The 20,048-nt window shown below is 39.0% G+C and overlaps 1 protein-coding gene across 3 annotated transcripts; it reads right to left on the reverse strand.

The window, feature by feature from the left end:
- Window positions 1-3,356: 3,356 nt before the first annotated feature.
- Window positions 3,357-19,994, reverse strand: PABPC1 (poly(A) binding protein cytoplasmic 1). Of its 3 annotated transcripts, XM_057308125.1 has the most exons (16): window positions 19,432-19,788; window positions 19,090-19,318; window positions 15,549-15,742; window positions 15,227-15,342; window positions 12,992-13,131; window positions 11,339-11,433; window positions 10,875-11,012; window positions 10,580-10,675; window positions 7,446-7,718; window positions 7,131-7,221; window positions 6,421-6,531; window positions 6,181-6,335; window positions 5,432-5,516; window positions 4,864-4,994; window positions 4,200-4,293; window positions 3,357-3,421 (listed from the first exon to the last, which is right to left on the reverse strand). In XM_057308125.1, the coding sequence occupies exons 2-15, from the start codon at window positions 19,280-19,282 to the stop codon at window positions 4,201-4,203; spliced, it is 1,911 nt and encodes a 636-aa protein (XP_057164108.1). In that variant the 5' UTR covers window positions 19,283-19,318; window positions 19,432-19,788; the 3' UTR covers window positions 3,357-3,421; window position 4,200. The 3 variants fall into 3 exon arrangements, with proteins under 3 accessions (XP_057164108.1, XP_026351415.1, XP_057164109.1); XM_026495630.4 differs by having other exon boundaries at window positions 19,090-19,994; XM_057308126.1 differs by having other exon boundaries at window positions 3,357-4,293; window positions 19,090-19,792.
- Between the last annotated feature and the right edge of the window lie 54 nt (window positions 19,995-20,048).

Here is a 20,048-nt window from a genome sequence, read left to right on the forward strand (position 1 = left end):
TCATTTTTTACTTGGGGGTGTACATTGGAAAAAAACCCATCATCAACCCTAAATCTGTCTGCTCATATATACCTTATCAATGGTTATTACTTGTGGGATCGTCCCCCAAAAATACAAATATTCTTGACGTCTAATGTGAAGGACTTTTTCTCTACAGAAAGAATGTTAGACTAATAAATATCCCATGTTGTTTCAAGTTTTCTGGCGATAATGTCAGGTAACTAAGTAAATTGCATGTTTTTCTACCTTTGTGGATAAGACCATCTTTTCTTCCCCCCCAAATTTGCCATGATTGTGACGGATTTGATAAAAAGCTAGGATAACCCCTAAAATTTGAAATTGGGTTACCCTCTAATTCTGCCATGTAAATGCTTAACACTTGCAACTAGGTGGTTTAAAAAAACTCAGCAACATCTGAAAGTTACCAAAGTGGTAACTAAGAGCCCTTAAATGTAACCAATTGGATTGTCTAACTGAAGATGTTATATACACAGGAGAGTCTGTATGAAGCCTAGAAAAAGGGCAACAAAAATCCACCATAGCTTTGGCATTGTCCAAAGGTGTGGCTGTCCTGACCAGGAGACTCGATGCATGCACCAGATCATTACAGTTTAATGGTATCGGCCAGTGTTCTGACCCAACTCCACCCACTTTGCTTCCAACTTCAACCCGACTTCTGATTCACTTTGTTTCCAGAACTGTTTTATAGGGAGAATGTACTCATTAAACCCAAGTATCCAGGTCCTCTTCAAAGTCATTTAGTCACTGCAAATAATCTGGGACCATGGTTTTACATCAAAAGGTTAAGAAAATTTCAAAGTACTCTCCACAATGTCACTCGCTTGGGATCCATTAATTTGATGGAAAGTAAGTAGAGTCAGACGGCATTCTATGAAACAAGATACATTACCTTAGCTTGTTTTACCCACGCAAGTCTTCGGGTGCATGTGGAAGAAAAGGAAGATTCTAGGTTAAAGTTTCCAATTAGCCTAGATACATCCAGTATCCACAGAAAAATGCCACCGATCAATTTGAAGACTTCCAAGGCAGCCACAACAGGCTTTAGAAAGATGTACAGTAGCACGTCGGCCGTCTTACTGTTTCACTTCAAACCCCACGTGAAATTAGGTGCTTTAAAATAGAGCTCATAATCTACAATAGTCTATCTTTATGAGATACAACTGGCCTTCATTAATTGTGGCTGTTACAACGTTCTATTAAGTCTTGCTAACAAAGTATTGGCAAATATTGAATCATTGCTCCTGGGGGAAATAGGTACCTGTAAGCCAGCCACATTTTCATCAATATATCCTTGCTTTACGTGTTCCTGTTTAAAGACACCTTATTTAATATATAGTTAACCTTGAATAGCCAACAGCTCTGTAACTTAGGCCCGAATGAAGCTTATCTACCTTCCTGAATTTAGGGACACCAGACAGCACCTAAACACTATGCTTAGAGCGATTTCAACAGCACAATCACCAATCAGAAAAATTTCAAGAACATGGCACTAGATAGACCTCAAAAACAATACTTGTTTATGGTATGAAAGTTGAGAAAAGGTTAGCAGGCTTATTCAACTTCAGCTGGGAACGTGTTTCAACTCCAATTTTCAGTGCCATGTTGGCAAATGACTGTAAAGGCATGTGAATAGATTTTGGGGCTGTAAGTAACTTTCGGTGAGTAGATGAATTTGCAAATATATAATCAAATGACCAACTGTAGATTATTTTTTCCCTAATTCCTCCAAGCAGATCACAAAGGTCTACTTTATACTTTTGTTGGTTCCTCTCAACAGATATGGAAAATTTGCCACATCTAATAAAGACCTTCCAAGAACAGATGGGGATTATAGATCTTCTCACACAAGAAATCCCAGCTATGCAGTGTATAAAGCTACGGTCTATGCAAATCCTACCTGCTACCTCAGATTTTGGAATATAAGGGTGGGATTTTACGGATACAACTTCTAAGATGTCTCAAACTAGTCTCTTCCTTTAAAGTCTCAAAGCTTGAACCATTTTGTATTCATATTTAACAAAAACAGTATACACTTTTCTGCCTTAAAGCATTGAAAAAAGCTTTCATGATGACTAAGAGAGATTGTTTCCATCTAAGTGTTCTGTCAGCCTCTTAGAAGGTAAGTCTATGTTCAGACAAAATACAAAAGAATTAGAATGCCTACTGGATGTAAGTATTTCAGCCATGGGGGTATGTGGGGGTTAATATGTGCACCTTGAGTTTCAAGAGAAGCAGCCGAGCTGACAAGCATTAAAAGCTTCACGCAGATAAGGAGGACATGCTCATGGTCATTGATTTTGGATTATTTGCTCCTCAAGAGCTGGTGCTGAAATAATTTTATCATGGTCTTAATCACATGTGCAACTCAGAAAGCTTAACTTTGGTAGTGTATGTGGAGAATGGAATAAAATTAAAACTAGACCATTCTCAAACTGCCAAGGATAATTTTTATGTAGGTGACTGGGCCTTGCCCCCCGCCCCCATCTTCTAAATCCACCCCTTTAGAGGTAGAACCCCCAAATACTGACTTTTCACAAGTACTTTAGGAGACAAGGTATTAGGAAATGAAGTCACAATCATCAATGATCAAATTACAGATCTTTTCAAGAATAAGGCATAAAACTAACCCTAACTTTAGGAGTCGCTGCTGTTACTGTTTCACACCATATAATGAGGGTTTAAGCTAATTAACTTCCAGCTTAGAAACCTTAATATAGTCAAACTGGCATCATCTCAAAAAAATAAATGTTTACAGACAGATATACTTTGGTTCAAGAATTCACATGGATATTTAAATTCATAAAACAAATTGGAGAAATTCTTGTGCCCCTTTTCCATAAAACCATGAGACCGTTCAACTTTTTCATGAGGTTCTTCTGCCAGTTCCAACTTATCACCTATTTGTGCAAAACCAATTACAAAGAGAAATAAAATACCATAACATCACTGTGCACTGTTTAAGGAATTTTTATTAAAGCAAGAATTTTATAATCCAAATTACGTTTCCTTGCTCAGTTATCAATTCTGTTATTTAAAACAGAAGTGACATTCTGAGCTAAGCCACAGTAAAGAATTACAAAATTAAAGAAAGGAATGCTTTAAATTTTTGTACTTTGCTGAAAATTCTTTTTCCCAGGGTCTATAAAACATTAATTTGTTTTTATATTTTACTATTTTTTTGTGGTTTTTTTTGTTGTTTTTAAATCAATAAGTAATCTAGGACTAGCATTATGTTTGCTAGACCTGGCATTTGCTCGGTACATAAGGTTCAAAGTTTCCTTTCCTTTTTTTATTTATTTTATATTTTGCAATGTTTTTTTTCCATAATGTTTAAGTTTTTCGATGTTTAGATATTTTTCTTCGGTGAAGCATGAGTTTCTTTTCGTGGTCCCTGATCAATCTGTGAATACGGGAAGAAAAAAAATGTAATCATCAAACTAGGTAAGAGGCTAGAATTTCATGATTCTTAATCATTACATAAAGTGATATAGCTGCTAGTTATTGCTATACTGGCAATCATATTACGATATATAAATGTATCAAACATAACACTGCATATTTAAAGTGTATAGCATGCAAATGGCCAAGTACCAACGACAAAACAAGATGACCAATACTGGTACTTGTCAGTAGCAAATTTAAAGCCCATGGCCAAATTCAGTCTGCAGCCTGTTTCTGTAAAGTTTTATTGGCACACAGACACAGCTATTCATTTATGTAATGTCTAGGAGTTCTTTCACCCTAAAACTGTAGTAATTACAACATAGACAACATGGCCCACAAAGCCTAAAATATTTCCTATCTGGTCCTTTACAGAAAAGCTTTGCCAATCTCTGGTCTGGGCTACACAGCTACATTACCCCATTTCTTGGAAGTAATGAAGGGCAAGAGTGCAGACCTGGGCACTGTCAGTACTGCAACCCAGGGAACGGTCCTCGGAGAGTAAGTACACAAAAAGCCAAGTCCATTTAATACAGAACATTTGATGGTGCTTGGATTTAAAGATTCAAGTCAATACCAGGCTAACAGGTAAAATTTCTTTTATTTCTATTTCTACTTCTCTTTGAAAAGTTAGCAATATGTTTGGATTAATGGTAAAATGAATTTTTGCAGTTTCAAAATATGCTCAAACCTATAAAAACAAGCTTACAACAATAAGCCCAGAGAGGAGCGCTCACTTTAAACAGTTGGAACACCAGTGGCACTGTTCACTGCTTTCTGGGCAGCCTCTTTAGCTTGGTGGGCTTGTAGTACGGCTACAGCTTCATCAACCTAAAAAAGGAACAAATTGGCTCTGAAAAGGAGTAACTAAAAGAATTTCAAATTCGCAACATATAAATGTCCAACAGAGGCAAACTAAACTTTTCCTCAGATGCAAGTGGAAAGAACTGCTTTCAAAAGACATTTCAACTGTGTCCATATCCTTCTGGGTTCCATTCCCCCACTTTTCTAAAATTATGAACCCTCTTGCACTTACTTCTTACTCTCCTCACCAACCACCCCCCCCAAAGTTGAGAAATAACGGCAAACATCTCTTTCTTCACCAAAGCAGCAGCACAGCTAAGACCGCACGGATGCTGGAGCTCAACTGCCTGCAGGTGAAACTGAGCTCTGCCTTTGACTAGCTGTGTGAACACAGGGCAAATTCCCGACCCCCCCCCATGCCTGTTTCCCCATGTGTATTACAAAACGGGGATAACAGCAGCACAGGTGGTGGTTATTAGAATGTGTAATTAAGATTTATAAAACTTAGAACTGCACTTAGTAATATTCAAGTTTCTACAAAAAGCCCTGGAATACATAGTGTAAGAGGCTGTTAGATAAATGACAAATTTATATTACTTTAGAACGGAGAGACTCTGGAGACTCAAGCATATGAAGAAGTTCTGAATTATCAATCTCCAACAACATGCCAGTGATTTTACCAGCAAGAGTAGGGTGCATGGCTTGAATTAGAGGAAAGAGCCGTTCACCTAGGAACAAAAACATACACAAATTCCTTCAGTCACAAGAAGTGTGAAGACATCCACCATTATTAAAACTGGGTTGAAGAACCTGACTTTGGATATAGCAAATAGAGGTCAACCCCAACCCACCATTTTGACACTTACAAAACTATCTACCATAAGGCAATGAAGTTAATTCTGTGCTTGAAGTTACTTTTTCATTTATTGCAAATTCCCTCTTCCAAAAATGTAGTGGGATCCATGGCAAATAATGCCCTATTATCCTAGTTATCAAAAGCAAAATACTTAATTAAAAGCCTGGAACACTATTAAGTTTAGCAGACATGCCAACTCAGACCAGTCCTGCAACCTCAGACCTGCTTTTGCACCTACAAATGATAGCTGGGTATCTTCCCCATCTTCTGGTCAGCCTGTGACTGACCAGGTGGGACAAAGGCACTTACCCAACATTTGCTTTTGCTCTTGAGGAGGGGCAGATGCCAACATGGAAGCAGTCAAAGGCTCCTGACCTTGTACGTGAACAGCAGGCTAGAAAAAAATGGGCATTTTCCTAAGTTTAAAGTACAGAAATAGGGGTGCCTGGGTGGTTCAGCCAGGTGTCCGACTCTTGATATCAGCTCAGGACATGCTCTCAGGGTGGTAAGATCAAGCCCTGTGTCAGGTTCTGTGCTCAGGAGGGAGTCTGTTTGGGATTTGCTCTCTTTCTCCCCACCTCAAATTTTTTTTTTTTAATTCTTTTAAAGTACAGAAGTAATGGCACATACTCACTAGAAAAATCACTAAATGATGAAGACTGCACTACAAACACGAATAGAAGCTGAGTCCATCAGAAATACAGCCCAAGGTAGTCTTTTCTACCTGCAATATTCTTTTGAGCTTTACTTCTATTACGTTCATGACAGTTTTGCTCTCAGAGTCAAACAGGGTGTGCTAACCTCACAAACTGGAGGTCATCCTTTCTTCCTTAAAACTGTGCTTAACAAAGCTTTCAAAGCACACAAATAATTCAGGATAAGGAATGCTGAACGCTTGTCTGACTCCCACAGTATAAGACATATTTACGTATGGTCAGTTAATGGTACATCAATTAGCAAAATGTTCTGGATAGCTTAAGCTCTCAAAACACAGTAGTCTTTAGCTTCTTTAACTGCAACCAAGGACTGCCATCTTTACAAAGAAATGAAAGTCCTACCTGCTGCATGGTAACTTGTGGCTGTGCATTAAGATGTTGTTGAGGATTGCGAACTCCCGCAGCGTACTTATACTGTGGGACGGTGCGGACAGCAGGAGTAGCTGCGGCAGCGGCAGCTGCGGGACGTGGACCCATTGTCTGTGTTGATGTGTTAGCTAAAAAATAAACATGTGGTTTTGTACTTTTATCTTGATTTTTCAAATTGGAAATCAATTTGTTACAGAAAGTGTTAAGACTTACCAACACGCTGTGTTGACATGACTCGTGGAACCTGTGAAGAAGCTGGTCTCATAGTACTAAATGGTGGTCTAGGAGCGGCTGGGCGGATAGCACCGGGCATATTTTGGAATGCTACATTTAAAGATATGAGAACATACATTAACTGGGAAAAAACTCACTGAAGTGTTCAATGCTTTGTTAGAGCTGAGGTCTGAACAAAGGAACGAAAGTGACTAAATGTAAATATCATGTTTTAAAGCTTAGTCTCTTACCTGCCATTTTCCTGAACTTCCCAGATCAGAGAATGAGTACATAAAAACATTCAGAAGAACAAGGACTTACTATCTGAATATGACACACAAACCTGGTTCCAAGTGCTCCCGCATTATAGCAGCGGGCCACAAGGCAAGGCTCAAAATGCCAGGACTCTGATGCTCACACATGGACCAGGATCTTTTAGAACTACTGCCTAACCAAATATGAAATTAAGAGTGGCTCCGGTCCCAAACTTATCATAAATCAAACCAGCATAGAAATTACTGTCTCAATAAAACAGGAAGGGTGAGGCATTTTAGGATTAAGAAAACACTAGGATCCCCAAAATGAACACCCATAACCCTAAATTATGAAAAGCAACAGTTAATATACTGTTGGAAAATAACAGCTAATTTGTCTCACATATATTTTTAGTCCAAATAATTCACAACCTTAACTAAAAACAAAAGGCTTACGATGAGGTCTGGCACCCTGAGCAGTCCAGCGAGGACTTGGTCTTAGTTGAGCAATTTGGCTAGGAGGATAGTATGCAGCACGGTTCTGAGTCTGTAGAAAGCAAACACACACATCAATCAGGTAAAGAAAAAAAGCAATAATGCAGCTAGCTCTATGTTCTCAGAACATTCAGCAAGTCCTTACACTCTAAGCATTTTTTCAAATTTAATCACAATTCACATGTTTCAATCTTAGGCCTTTACGCAGGGCACAAACACTAAAAATGACCAAATGTGAAAACCTGCGTAAGGTTTTTATTCTCTTCTGGATCGTACCTGTGGGATAGCTGCCATGAAGTAACCTGAAGGAGGTGCTGGCTGGTAGGGGTTGATTACAGGATTGGGCACAGCTCTTACACTCGCCATTCTCTGCATATACTGGTTAGTGAGGTGAGCCTGGCGCTCTTCTTTGCGCTGAGCTAAAGCTACATACAATGGCTTGGTGGCCACAATTCTACCGTTCATTTCTGTAACTGCTTTTGTGGCTTCTTCTGGGGAGGAGAAACATACAAAACCAAACCCTTTGCTGCGACCACCCTCCATCATAACCTATTAAAAGACAAAAAAAAAAAAAAAAAAAGTTAATTCAACGATAGAATGAGGCTCTGAGAGCATTACTATTACAATTACAGCTACTGACTCAAATAAGCAAACACTGTTAATGCTTTCATTTTTTCCCACAATTTTTCCTTAATCCCTAACTATGAAGGGCAAGCTATGCACATGCAGTAGTATCTCAGCCAAGCAAGAGAGAAAGAGGTAGGGCTAAGACAGCAAATACCATGTGCTAAGGTTTTAGACTGTCAACAGAATATTAAGGTTTAAATATCTGAATGAGACATTCAAGGCCTCCTAAAATTGGACTCTTTAGCACCATTAAAATTTGACTTAGCAATTTAAGTTGACAAGATGCTTTATTCCTTGGTGGGGAAGGAGAGGCTGAATCTATTCCAGAATATCCGCATTTCAAAATAAAAAATTCACATTCAAGACCAAAAGTGCCATAAATATTGGCCAGGAGGAAGCTTTCAAACACTGAAAAGATTTTCTAAAGGAGCAGCGAGGAGATGCAAAGAACTCCTCACTAGCCGCACTATACAGAAGCACGTTCTACGACATTCAACGGTGCGGCGTAGCCCAGGAACAAACAGAACACCGATGCACAGTCCGATGACCTCCCTTACAGGTGGAATCAAAACAGAGCAACAAAAACAAAACTGAGCTCACGGCTGCTGAAGGCAAAAGGAGGTGGGTAGGGAAAATCAACAAAGGTTTTAAAAAGTACAAACTCCCATCTATAAATTAATTCCTGGGAATGCAATTAATGTACACTATGGGGACTAGAGTACTGTATTACATATTTGAAAGTTCCTGAGAGATCTTAAAAGTTTTCATCACAAGGAAAAAAAAATTTGTTAACTGTGTATAGTGATGGATACTAACTAGAGTATGATCATTTCACAATATATACAACAGAAACATCAAGTCATTATGTTATAGCCCTGAGTGTGTCAATTATACCTAGAACAAGACCCTAAAACACACCCATGCAGTCATGGGAATTCAGCATGTTGAAGTTAACTTTTAAAATAACCAAAGACTTTGCATTATATGGTACATGGTACATTGAGACCACTGAGAAGAATTAAGTCACATCTCTTATTCATATCACACTAAAAAATCAAATTGCCAAACATTTGATTCTGAATCTGAGCATAAAACACAAAAATATGGAGAAAGTAAGATGACAAAAAACTCCCAAAGTCCTAAGTTAAAGACTGGGAGAGAATATTTACAATATAAAACAAAGGGCTGACATAAAATTAATCAATAAAAAGACAACCAATCCAATAAAAAATATGCAAACAGGCAAAACTAGTCAACATATGAAAGACATGTCACCACTGGAAAAGATGTATACCACTTTCTACTAAATTGGCAAGACTAGTAGGATTTTGTCCAGCTTTTTGGGACAATTCGGTTGTGTCAATTTTATTATATATACCCACTAACCAGCTATTTTATTAATTCTAGAACTTTAGAAATACTGGCATTTTTGCAAAGATATAGAAGAATGTTTATTAGAATGGTGGGTCTAACAGTGAAAACACACAAAGCAACCAAAATGTTTATCAATATAGGTAAAGTAAGTTATGGTATATCTACACAACGAATATTCAGCCTTAGCAAAAAAAAAAAAAAAAAACCCTCAAATGAATATGCAAATATGTATCTAGAGCTACTGTTAAGTAAAACTGCGAGTCACATAATCTATATAGTACCATCCTGGTCTTCTTAAAAATTGTTTATAAATCTATAAAAAGTATCTGGACGAACATGGAAGATTATCTGGGAAGGACACACAAATGGGGGATGGAGAGGGAAATCACCTTTCATCTTTGGTATTTTTTTCAGCAAGCATTATTAACATACGACCTCCTCCTCCAGAATAAACTCTTGCCAAATTTTCATATCCTTGCCACCAAGGAGTGACATTACAATCCACAAACGACTTTAAAAACTGATGCACAATATTCAACTTCAACAAACTTTGAAGTAACATACTAGGGATAAAGACACCCAGGAGTACATTCTAGCATATTCCAAGTACTCAAAAACATAGGCTAAAACACAAGGCCACCCCATCTCTTCATTTTTATTTGTATTCATCTATCATGCCCCTAACATTTCCTAGCATAGAAGCTTCTTGATCAATGAAGTTACCAGGAAAAGATGAGTAGGGAGATCAGCCATTAGGTCATTCCAAGACCACTGAGTTTGAATTCTTTCTGTACTCTTAAGAAACTGACTAAAGTTTTAGACACTCCTCTCATACCCCAAAATACATATGCATAAAGCTTTACATACAGAGAATTCTTGGGACCATGGACACCAGAAAAAACACCTGGAACAGAGGTTCTTAAAATCCCAGAATCATACTGCTGTAATCATTCCTGATTTTAAGTGAAAGAAAATTAAAGTCTGACTCCCCAGAATGAATTGTGTAAGTGAATATAAATTTGCCCAGTAACAATTATAGCTCCCTAATAAGTTGCCACTTTTAACCAGGAAAATAGTTAAATAGAACCATGCATATTATGTGAGGCTCAATCACTAACTATGGTTAACGCAGCCTTCCTCAAGTAGAATTCAGAACTTGTCCCCTGCAAAAAAAGAAACCATTAAGTCTACAATATCTACTTCAAATTTGAATGTCTGTGAAGCAATGAAGCAAAAGCGTGATTTCCGGGGCGGGGGGGGGGGGGGACTGTTTTGGCAGGAAAAAAAACCCCTATGTGACTATTCATTTACAAAATAAGAAAAACACTCTGGCATATTAATGTGAAATTTATCTACGTATATCAACGTGCATGGGTTTTCCCCAAATCTTAAAGTATCACATGCTTTACCTTTGCACTAGTGATTGTACCAAAAGGAGAAAACTCTTTCCGGAGACGTTCATCATCAATACCATCATCAAGATTTTTCACATAAAGGTTAACACCCTAAAAAAAGAAAAAGAAAACTAGAAAAGGAAAAAAAAAAAAAAACCACAGCGGTACTTAAGTACACTTCCTAGTATTTTATCTCTTGTGTCTTCTCCTTTCCCCCTCACCAGCCCTCCAGTTACCTGGCAGTAACTGAAAGAACGTAAAATAGGTTTCCTCATCCCTATCTTATTTTGCTTGTCAATTGAAAATGAACCTGGTATCTGGTGATCCTATCTTGCTTCATCTGTTCAAATTTGCGCTTAAGTTCCGTCTGCCGTTCCACTTTTTTCTGAGCTCGACCAACGTAAATTTGTTTTCCATTGAGCTCCTTTCCATTCATCTCATCCACAGCCTTATAGAAATCACAGAAATTTTAATTACTAACTTGGAATAGAGAAGTTCATTTCTTTAACAATCAAGAAAATTTGTTAGTTTACGAATGCTAAAGATGGACCCATCACAAAAACTTGGCTTCGATGTTTTGGGAATATAGGTTCCCAATTTATACCCTCAAAACTAATACATAAAATGCAAGTAATTCAAAACAATACATGTAAAATAGCCAATGTAATTCATGTACGTTTCAGCATGAGAACAAGGAAACCTTCTATCATCTCCCTTCTTATTATAAAATACAGGAAATCCATACTATCTTTAGTTAGTATATTTGAGTCTTACTTTCTGTGCATCTTCATGCCTTTCGAAGCTTACAAATCCAAAACCTTTGGATTTTCCACTTTCATCAGTCATTACTTTCACACTTAAGGCAGGTCCTAAAAAAATTTTTTAAATGATTCAAAGGTATTCCACACAACATTTAGTTTATACATTTCAAATTTCAACACACATAAAGCCATGAAAAAAATTTAAAAAGTTCTCTTCAAAGACCTTGGATTTCTACTAAGAAACTAAGTACTCTATTTCCTGAAACACTCCTTCCTCCATTTGAGGAGGTATATGGTTTAGACAATTGTTAAAGATGAAATTTTATTCTTAGTTCAAAACAGATTTGCTTCTTTTAGCCAACAATTTTGACATCAGAATTAAGAAATAACATTTTCTTAACCCTTGGCCCACTTGACTTTTAATTAAGAGTAGAGGGAATACAGGGTTTGACCCTTGGAAAGAGACAGTATCACTCGGAGGAAGCAGCACATATTTGAAGACACATGGCCCCAGTCCTCCCAAGTGAAAAAGACACTTAACTGAGGTGGGTATTATCTCAGGTACGTTGGGGCCAGAAAAGGTTAAAAATCACATTTGATTACAGAGAATATGGAAGATGTACGGGCACAGGTAGATTGTTTCTTCTGAATGTACCTCTGGTCCTAACGCTGTACTTCCAATCTCTATGATAAATAGCCAAGAAAATATTTGACAAATTTACATATCAGTGGTCACCTCACATAGCATTCATTTGGAATAACTGGTTAACAATATTCAACTTTAGAAACAGCTTCTAATTAAAAAAGATGAAATATACAAAACCAGTCACTAAAGAGAATTTGGAGTCAGATGCAAGACACAATTTATCTTTGTGCAAAAGGACAAGTTTTTTTGCTCAAAGGAGCAGAGGGTTCAACGTGGCATGCTAGATCGGCAATAAAAAAGTATTAGATTTCCTAATTCTGTATCATTTGAGGTGCTCAAAAAAACAAAAGCCACCTATTTAATAAGCTCAACAAATGATAAGGAACAAGCAAATCACCTGCTTAAGCGTTCTATTTCAAGTTCATCTTCTGATCATCTACAACTATCTAAAGTGAGGCTGGTTACACCTCACTGATTTAAAATTTAGTGAAGTTAATTTGAAATGCAAGGAACAAATTAAGATCCCATGGATTCAGAAGGCCATCCCAAGGAGATATCACGGGAATCAGGATCTCTGGCTTTGTCTTTGAATGTCATTGTTTCAAATTGCTCAAACATGAGGCTTTTAAGACTGGCCAAATATCCTAAAGCTGGCCAGCTTTCCTGTCCCATAACTAAAGACTGCATCCCAACCTAAGTTGGCTGTGTCATGTGCATGCCTCTGATGAGATGGGATCTGTAAGCGCATAAATGCAGCACAATTTCCTACTGTAGCATAACCTTTTAAAATCTGTTCCAATTAGGCAGTCATACCTTACTGTGCTAATACAACATTATTAACCTTTATTTATGTACTACCTTGTAATATAATGGACTATCAGTAGTTTAATCCAGATAACGACATTTTTAAGTACCGTATTAAGTTTCATTTCATTCACTTTAATATAAAGTATTAGCCAAAACTAATGTTGAGCAATTACTCAGAACTTTGAGTGTAAAAATTTAATTCAGACACATTACCAAACTTGCCAAAGAGATCCTTAAGGCGCTCATCATCCATATCTTCTCCAAAATTCTTGATGTAAACATTGGTGAACTCTTTTGCCCTAGCTCCGAGTTCTGCTTCTCGTTCTTTACGAGACTTAAATCGTCCAACAAATCTAATAAAATATGTAAGGACTATAAAATTAGGTTCTATTTTATTAAGTTCAGATTAATTAAGCCTGATGGTTGATTTTGTAATCGTTACTGATAATTTCAGATCTCAAATAAAGAGCACACTAAAAACACGTGCCTTAAGTGAAAAAATGGAAGCATAAAATAAGAACAAACCTCTTAACTACAAGAAAAAAGGAAGCAGTTTTTCTTCACACACACGTCCCTCCCTTCCTTCTAGCTAACCCAGGGTTAAAGAGATCATGCCTATCAATATAAATGAGTGCGAGCAACGCATGAACCATGCCAAGGAAAAGACACAAAAACTTTCATCGTTGCTACTTCAAAGTGGCCCTTGCACACTGTGATCTCCTAAAATGGAAATTTAAACTTCTGAATTCTGTACATAACAGCTTGGCAAATTTTCCTTGCAGCATTATCAACTAAATGTTTTAAAAATTTAGTTTTCCCCTAATATAAAAGTAGTACATGTCATTCAAGACTACTGCAATAGACGACAAAGTAAAAACCATCTTCCATGACAACACCCAAATCATGACCAACTTTCCCTACGTCTTTTTGCTTTAAGGCAGATACCTATGACTTTATTCCTTAACCTTCCCCACCCCACTCATACTGTGGTGCTTCTCCATGAGATTAGCTTTACAAACATTCTCAACAGGAACATAATATTCCATTGTGGATATCACAACTTTCTGCTTTTGTTAATAATGCTGGAACTTAATGAGCCTTTCTGTTATATGTTCTTAGGATAGAGTTGCAGAAATCATGGTAGTTCAAAAGGCACATAAATGACCTTAAGTTTATATATACGAACTGTTTTCCAAAAGGGTTACACCATTTTATACCCAAAACAGCAATAAATTAAGTCTTTATTTAATCTAGACCCCCCACCAATGCTGGACATTCTTCCCCTGCCCCCAAGCATGATGATGGGCAAACTGTAAGATATTTTCATTTTCTAATACTAATGATACTAAGTATTTCTCTCATTTAAAGATGTACTATTTCAAAAAAAATAAGGATATACTACTTCTAACAATTAGTCTTTGTAAACATTGTTCACATTGAGAAACTGCTGGTTTCTTAGACTTATATGGGTTCCTTACACATTACAAAGTCTTTCCTCAATCATGCAGCGACACAAAATTCAAATAGGTAACACCATGTGCGTAATGACCCCGTCACGTACAGACTGACCACGGCACTTGATGAAGTGATTTAAAAGAACCACATCTTAAGAGCGATGCAGTGGAGCTGTGAGAACAACCAAGCCCAATTTGTTATGCCGTCACTGCGGTTTACACAGCAACATGAACTCAGATCATTTATAAGATGACCTTACGGTTGAATCTGCCGAGATAATGAAACAAAATCCACTGGCACTAATGATAAAAAAATCTGAGATGTTATTTCTTTGGGCTCATAAAACCTGCAATTTTACAACCTGCAGCAGAAAGTCTCAGAGATTTTATCAGTGCCATTATACACAAAGTTTGCAATTTTTAAATCAAGTTTATCTCAGGAAAGATTAATTATGAAAATTTCTGGTTTAATTCTACTTTACCTTTAAATGGGTGAAGGAAGGTGAAAAGGTAAAACAACGAAACATCTTTAAACTCCATGAATAAATTGTAGTAGTATGGCCAAGTACAGGGCCAGCTTAGACTGAATTGAGACCACTGGGTTTGTATCCCAGCTCATCTGCTGAACCAGCATTAAACACAGGCAAATTATTTTAGCCTCAGTATCCTCAAATGTAAAATGGGCCAATGACTGCCTCAGGAATTATGATTAAGTTTCTGTCTGGATTCCTAGTTTTTCAACTATGCACTTATTTTGAAAAAGTTTTGTATCTCAGTATACCTATATTTCTTTTTCATTTGAATGTTGACCAATTAAATTGTTATTCTTATGTTACAACAAACAAGAAGAAAACACAATGATAAAATCTACCAAGATGTGGTTTACTATTTTCACTTCAGCTGAATCTCTTTAAGAGCACAAATGTTATTAACTTGTAAAATGAACTGGACTATTAAAAACAGATTTGAAATATGATTAACTATTTATACTTACACTTTGCGATCATTTAGAAGCATCCCATTCATTTTTTCAATAGCTCTTTCAGCTGCTTCCTGTGTCTCAAAATGTACAAATCCATAACCTTTGGAACCATTTTCATCACAAACCACCTAGGGAAAAATGGATACCAATTTTTCATTACTTGCTATTGATTTAGCAGTTTTTCCAGTGTTTAGAGAGGACTTGTTGGCCTCCTAGCCTGGGTATTTGGGAAATAAAGCTACCCATTAACAGATATAGCATGGTTGGTCTTTTAAGGAATAAATTACAAGAAGCTAAAACACTAGAAATGTTTACCTGTCACATTTTTGCTTACCTTACATGAAAGGATGTTACCAAAAGCAGAAAATGTATCATACAGTGCTTTATTATCAATGGATTTGTCCAAATTTTTAATGAATATGTTGCCCACTCCACTTTTGCGAAGTGATGGATCACGCTGAGACCACATGATGCGTACTGGCTTGCCCTTTATAACATCAAAATTCATGGTGTCCAAAGCACGCTCCGCTGTAAGAAAGACATGTTCAGAGTATTACTTCAAAACATTTATAGGCCACTAAAAATTATATAAATGATTATGGGGGAAGTGGCTGGCACACAGTCGCTCTACCTCTTTAAATTTCTAGATTGCCTGACCTTACCTCATACTAGTCTAGATTTAAATTGTATAATGCTAAAAAAGAAGATAATTATCAGAAACCTCAAATTTCCCATGTTAACAAGTGACACATCACCAATGTATTTCTGAAATAATCTTTTAACTACCATAAATTTAAATCCCCTTTTGGTTCCCAGTCAACATAAAACCAAGATACCCTTCACATACAATTTGCTTAATGAGCAATATAAGAGATATTAGGTAAGTGTAAATTATCCAGACTTAAAAGCTTTTAGATTGTTCAAGCATTTTAACTTCTTTCCTTATTACTTGTCAAAATCAATCTTTTCACTGCTTACCACAACCAATATTATACAAAAATTAGTTCATTCAAAATAAAAAAAAACAGAAGTCCCTGGATTTGGGGGGCTGGGGGATTTCACTGACTCATGGCACAACTTCCTATTACTGTGTTAAAAAAAAAGAAAGAAAGAAAGACAGAAAAAGAAAAAGAAAGAAAGGTTATATCCATTCAGATCAAGATTTGAATCAGGCCCTCAAAACCTAATGTGAGGTTGGGCATACTTAGCTGTATAATGAATACAGAATTTTTGCAGTACCAGGTCTATAATATTCACAATTCACTCATTAAAGATTTCTTGACATATAAAACCAATTTTATCTCCAGTCATTGATTTCCTTAATAACTGATCATTTAATCAATTATTTCTGAATAATACTAGAAAATTTCAAAATCTACCCTATGATTTCAGGGTCTGTGGAGGATTGAATTATGTGCATCTCTACCACGAAGCACTTATTAAATAAACTGAAACTTTCCATGGAAAAATATATTCTTTTTTTTTTAAGATTATTTATTTATTCGACAGAGATAGAGACAGCCAGCGAGAGAGGGAACACAAGCAGGGGGAGTGGGAGAGGAAGAAGCAGGCTCCTAGCGGAGGAGCCTGATGTGGGGCTCGATCCCATAACGCCGGGATCACACCCTGAGCCGAAGGCAGACGCTTAACCGCTGTGCCACCCAGGCGCCCCGGAAAAATATATTCTTAAATAAAAAACAATAGTCCTAAAGGGGGGGAAAAACAGTCCATTTGAAGTCCTGAAACACCAATTTCTACAAATTCCATGCCAATGTAACTGTAAAGTTATTGAGAGGACAAATTTTCCAGCCACTTCTTTTTATAAATGAAAGCTCCAGTTTCTAGAAGATAGTGACAATCAGCTGTCAGCTCATTATCAATTGACCACACCTACTCAGCTCCCCTAGTTTTTCAGCTGACTTTGCTTGAGCGTCTTTTGAATGAGTCACCTCTTCCTGTTAAATTGGAAACTGGTCACTTTCAGAAGCTATTCTACGAGTCCATCAATGTTGCAGTTAATAGGAAAAGAGAAAACCACCAAAAAAAGTATTTGGAAAAACAGTAATTTGTACATATAGAAACCAAACAAATGTAAGATGAAAAAATGCTATCTTCTTTTGAGCAGTTACAGTACTGGTACAGACTGAGAACATATACAATGTACTGTACTGTAACCACGGTAACCTGAAGTTCAACTTTTCATATCACAAGAAATCTTAAAAATTGGGGTTTTGTTTTTATATTGTTATGCTTGGAAAGAATAACAGCCACTTCCAAAAGTTACATTTTATGGTCTTCAGGATTTGTTCAAGTTTTCTCTGTCAACTCTAGATTGTGATTACCTGCCCCAAAGTTATCTTCCCTAATCTTTACCTTTCATTCAGTGGTAACTCTTATCCAGAGTTGGGAAAAATTGTTATGCAGTGACATTTGGAGCCACTGCTTACAGAGCGAAAGGGCAGGACACCTGCAGTGCAGTTTTACAACTTCTGGCTCTCTGTCACTCAGTAGTAGTATGCCTAACCAAAATCTCAGTACTAACTTTCCCTAGCAAAAAGGTGATCATTAAGTAACTTCAGTCCTACTGAGTGAACTTAATTAAAAATTTAAAAGTAAATTCCTTATAGTTTATATTACTTAACATGTATTCAAGCAGCTTGGGGGAAAAAAAGCAAAACCAGGCCATAAAATTGAGTTAATCTGACTTTTGGAAGTCAACTGATCCAAATATAAAAGAAAATCCTGGCAACTCATCATGCCACATATCTTATCTGTTTGCCAAATTTTGTTTTTGCGAACTGTTTAACTTCAAAATAAAAAGACAAGGTTAGCCACATTTTTTCCTCCATGAATTTCAATCTTACTCTATCTCTGTTATTTTGTTCAATTCCCCATGACGTACAGATATTCTGGACCACTTCAAAAAATAAAGAAACCTTTACTACTTGAATGTCATTACGTACAACGGCCCAGTCCACACTACACTGGAGGTTTACGGCCAAAATTGGTGAATACATTTTTTTTTTAAGGAAAACCTCTCAAAAGCACAGGAACTATTTCAGAAAGGAAAAAATATTCTGAATTACCAGTATTACGAATCTAATTTGGATTTAAAAAAAAACTGAAATAATCTACACTGCCTGAGAAAACAGTGGACTTCAAAAGGGTCATCCTCCACATCATCCTCTGCTCCCACCACTCTGCTGTTAATATTAGTGAGAAATGTCTGAACTCCGGGAAAACCCCAAATGCGCGTCTCACTGGTAATTTACATTTCTAGAGCCATCGGTTACTGACAAGTTATTAAGAATGGAATCAGAAACCTGAGCACCACCACATCACCAAATTAACTTTATTCTAAGGCCCTGTGGCTCCCCCAGGCGATTGGGCCAGTAGCAGAAACAGGCCTCGGGCCTGTGAGGTTACAGGGTTCAACACGTGGTATTTTTCGAGCACCGAATCGCACTTCCTCCGCGTCCCGGGGCGCCGGCAAGAGCCCGGGGTGGTGGGAGCGCCTCCACCTATTACCAGAGAAGGGGGCTCGCCTCCCAACGCCCCAGAATCCCGCGGCTACTAGCGGGAGCGCGGTGGAAGAACCCAATCTCACCCACCCTCCCGGCGCGTCATCACCCTAAAGTTTGAGAGCGGCTGAGGCCGAGAAAATGGTCGCAAAGGAGGAAGTGGCCAGGCGTGCGGCTGCCGGCAGCGCGTGTCCCCGCGGGCACGGGGAGCCGGGGTCCCGGCGCCCGAGCCTCTCCCCGTCGGCCCTCAGGGGGTGACATGCCCTCCCGCCCCCCTCCCCCGGGCCCGCCGGCCTAACCCGCCCGCCGCCGCCAGCGCCTCATGGCCGCCCGCCAGCCGGGCCCGGCTCTCACCGTCCGCCGGCTGCTGGAAGTTCACATACGCGTAGCCCAAGGAGCGGCGGGTGATCATGTCCCTGCAGACCCGGATGGAGAGGATGGGCCCGGCCGGGCTGAACTTCTCGTAGAGCATCGCCTCGGTCACGTCGGGGTGTAGGTCCCCCACGTAGAGCGAGGCCATGGGGTAGCTGGGGGCGCTGGGGTTCATCTCGGCACGGCTGCCCGCAGGGCCACAGGCCGCGACCTTTCCGTGAGAGGAGGAGAGCGAGTGCTGGGGCCGGGGGCCGGAGCCGGGGGGAGGGGAGCGGGGGCAAGCGCAGAGGGACAAAAATCAACCGGAATCGAAAACTACTCAACGGCCGCAGAACGGGGTCGATCGGCTGCCGCTGGCTGCTGGCTGCTGGCTGGGAAGCGAGGGTGGCGGTGTCGGGTCCGGGCAGCGGGAAGGCCTCGGTCTCTTGGTTCCTTCTTGGAGCTGCTGCGGGGCCGCGGGCGGGCGGGTCGGTCTCGGCTGCTTCACCGGGTTATTTTATAAAAGAGGAAGAAAAAAAAATAAAAGTCTCCGGCGGGGGAGACGCGGATTTTTTGTAAATTTTTTTTGGGTTTTTTAAAAGATTTTTTTAGATTTTTTTTGGATTTTTTTAATAATAAATGTGTGTTCCGAGCCGGAGCACACACTCCGCACTCTCAGCACTAACCGCCGGGGAGAAGGGGAAGCACCGCCTCCTGCACCCTCTACTTATACCCCCCGCCGCACTCGCCCCGCCCCCGCGCGTCTGACGCGAGGGCCCTACGCGAGCGTCAGCGCCGGAGGAGGAGGAGAAAAGGAGGCGAGGGGGAGGAGGGAAGAGAAAACAGGAGGAGGAAAGAGCAGAGAGGAAGGGAGAGGTGGCGGCGGAGGCTGCAGCGGGTGTGGGGGTGGGGCTGGGGCGGAGGGGCGGGGCTTCTGCGCACGCGCCGCGGCCGGGGGGCGG

This window comes from Ursus arctos, unplaced genomic scaffold (assembly GCF_023065955.2).
Source record: "Ursus arctos isolate Adak ecotype North America unplaced genomic scaffold, UrsArc2.0 scaffold_6, whole genome shotgun sequence".
NCBI classification, from domain to species: domain Eukaryota; kingdom Metazoa; phylum Chordata; class Mammalia; order Carnivora; family Ursidae; genus Ursus; species Ursus arctos.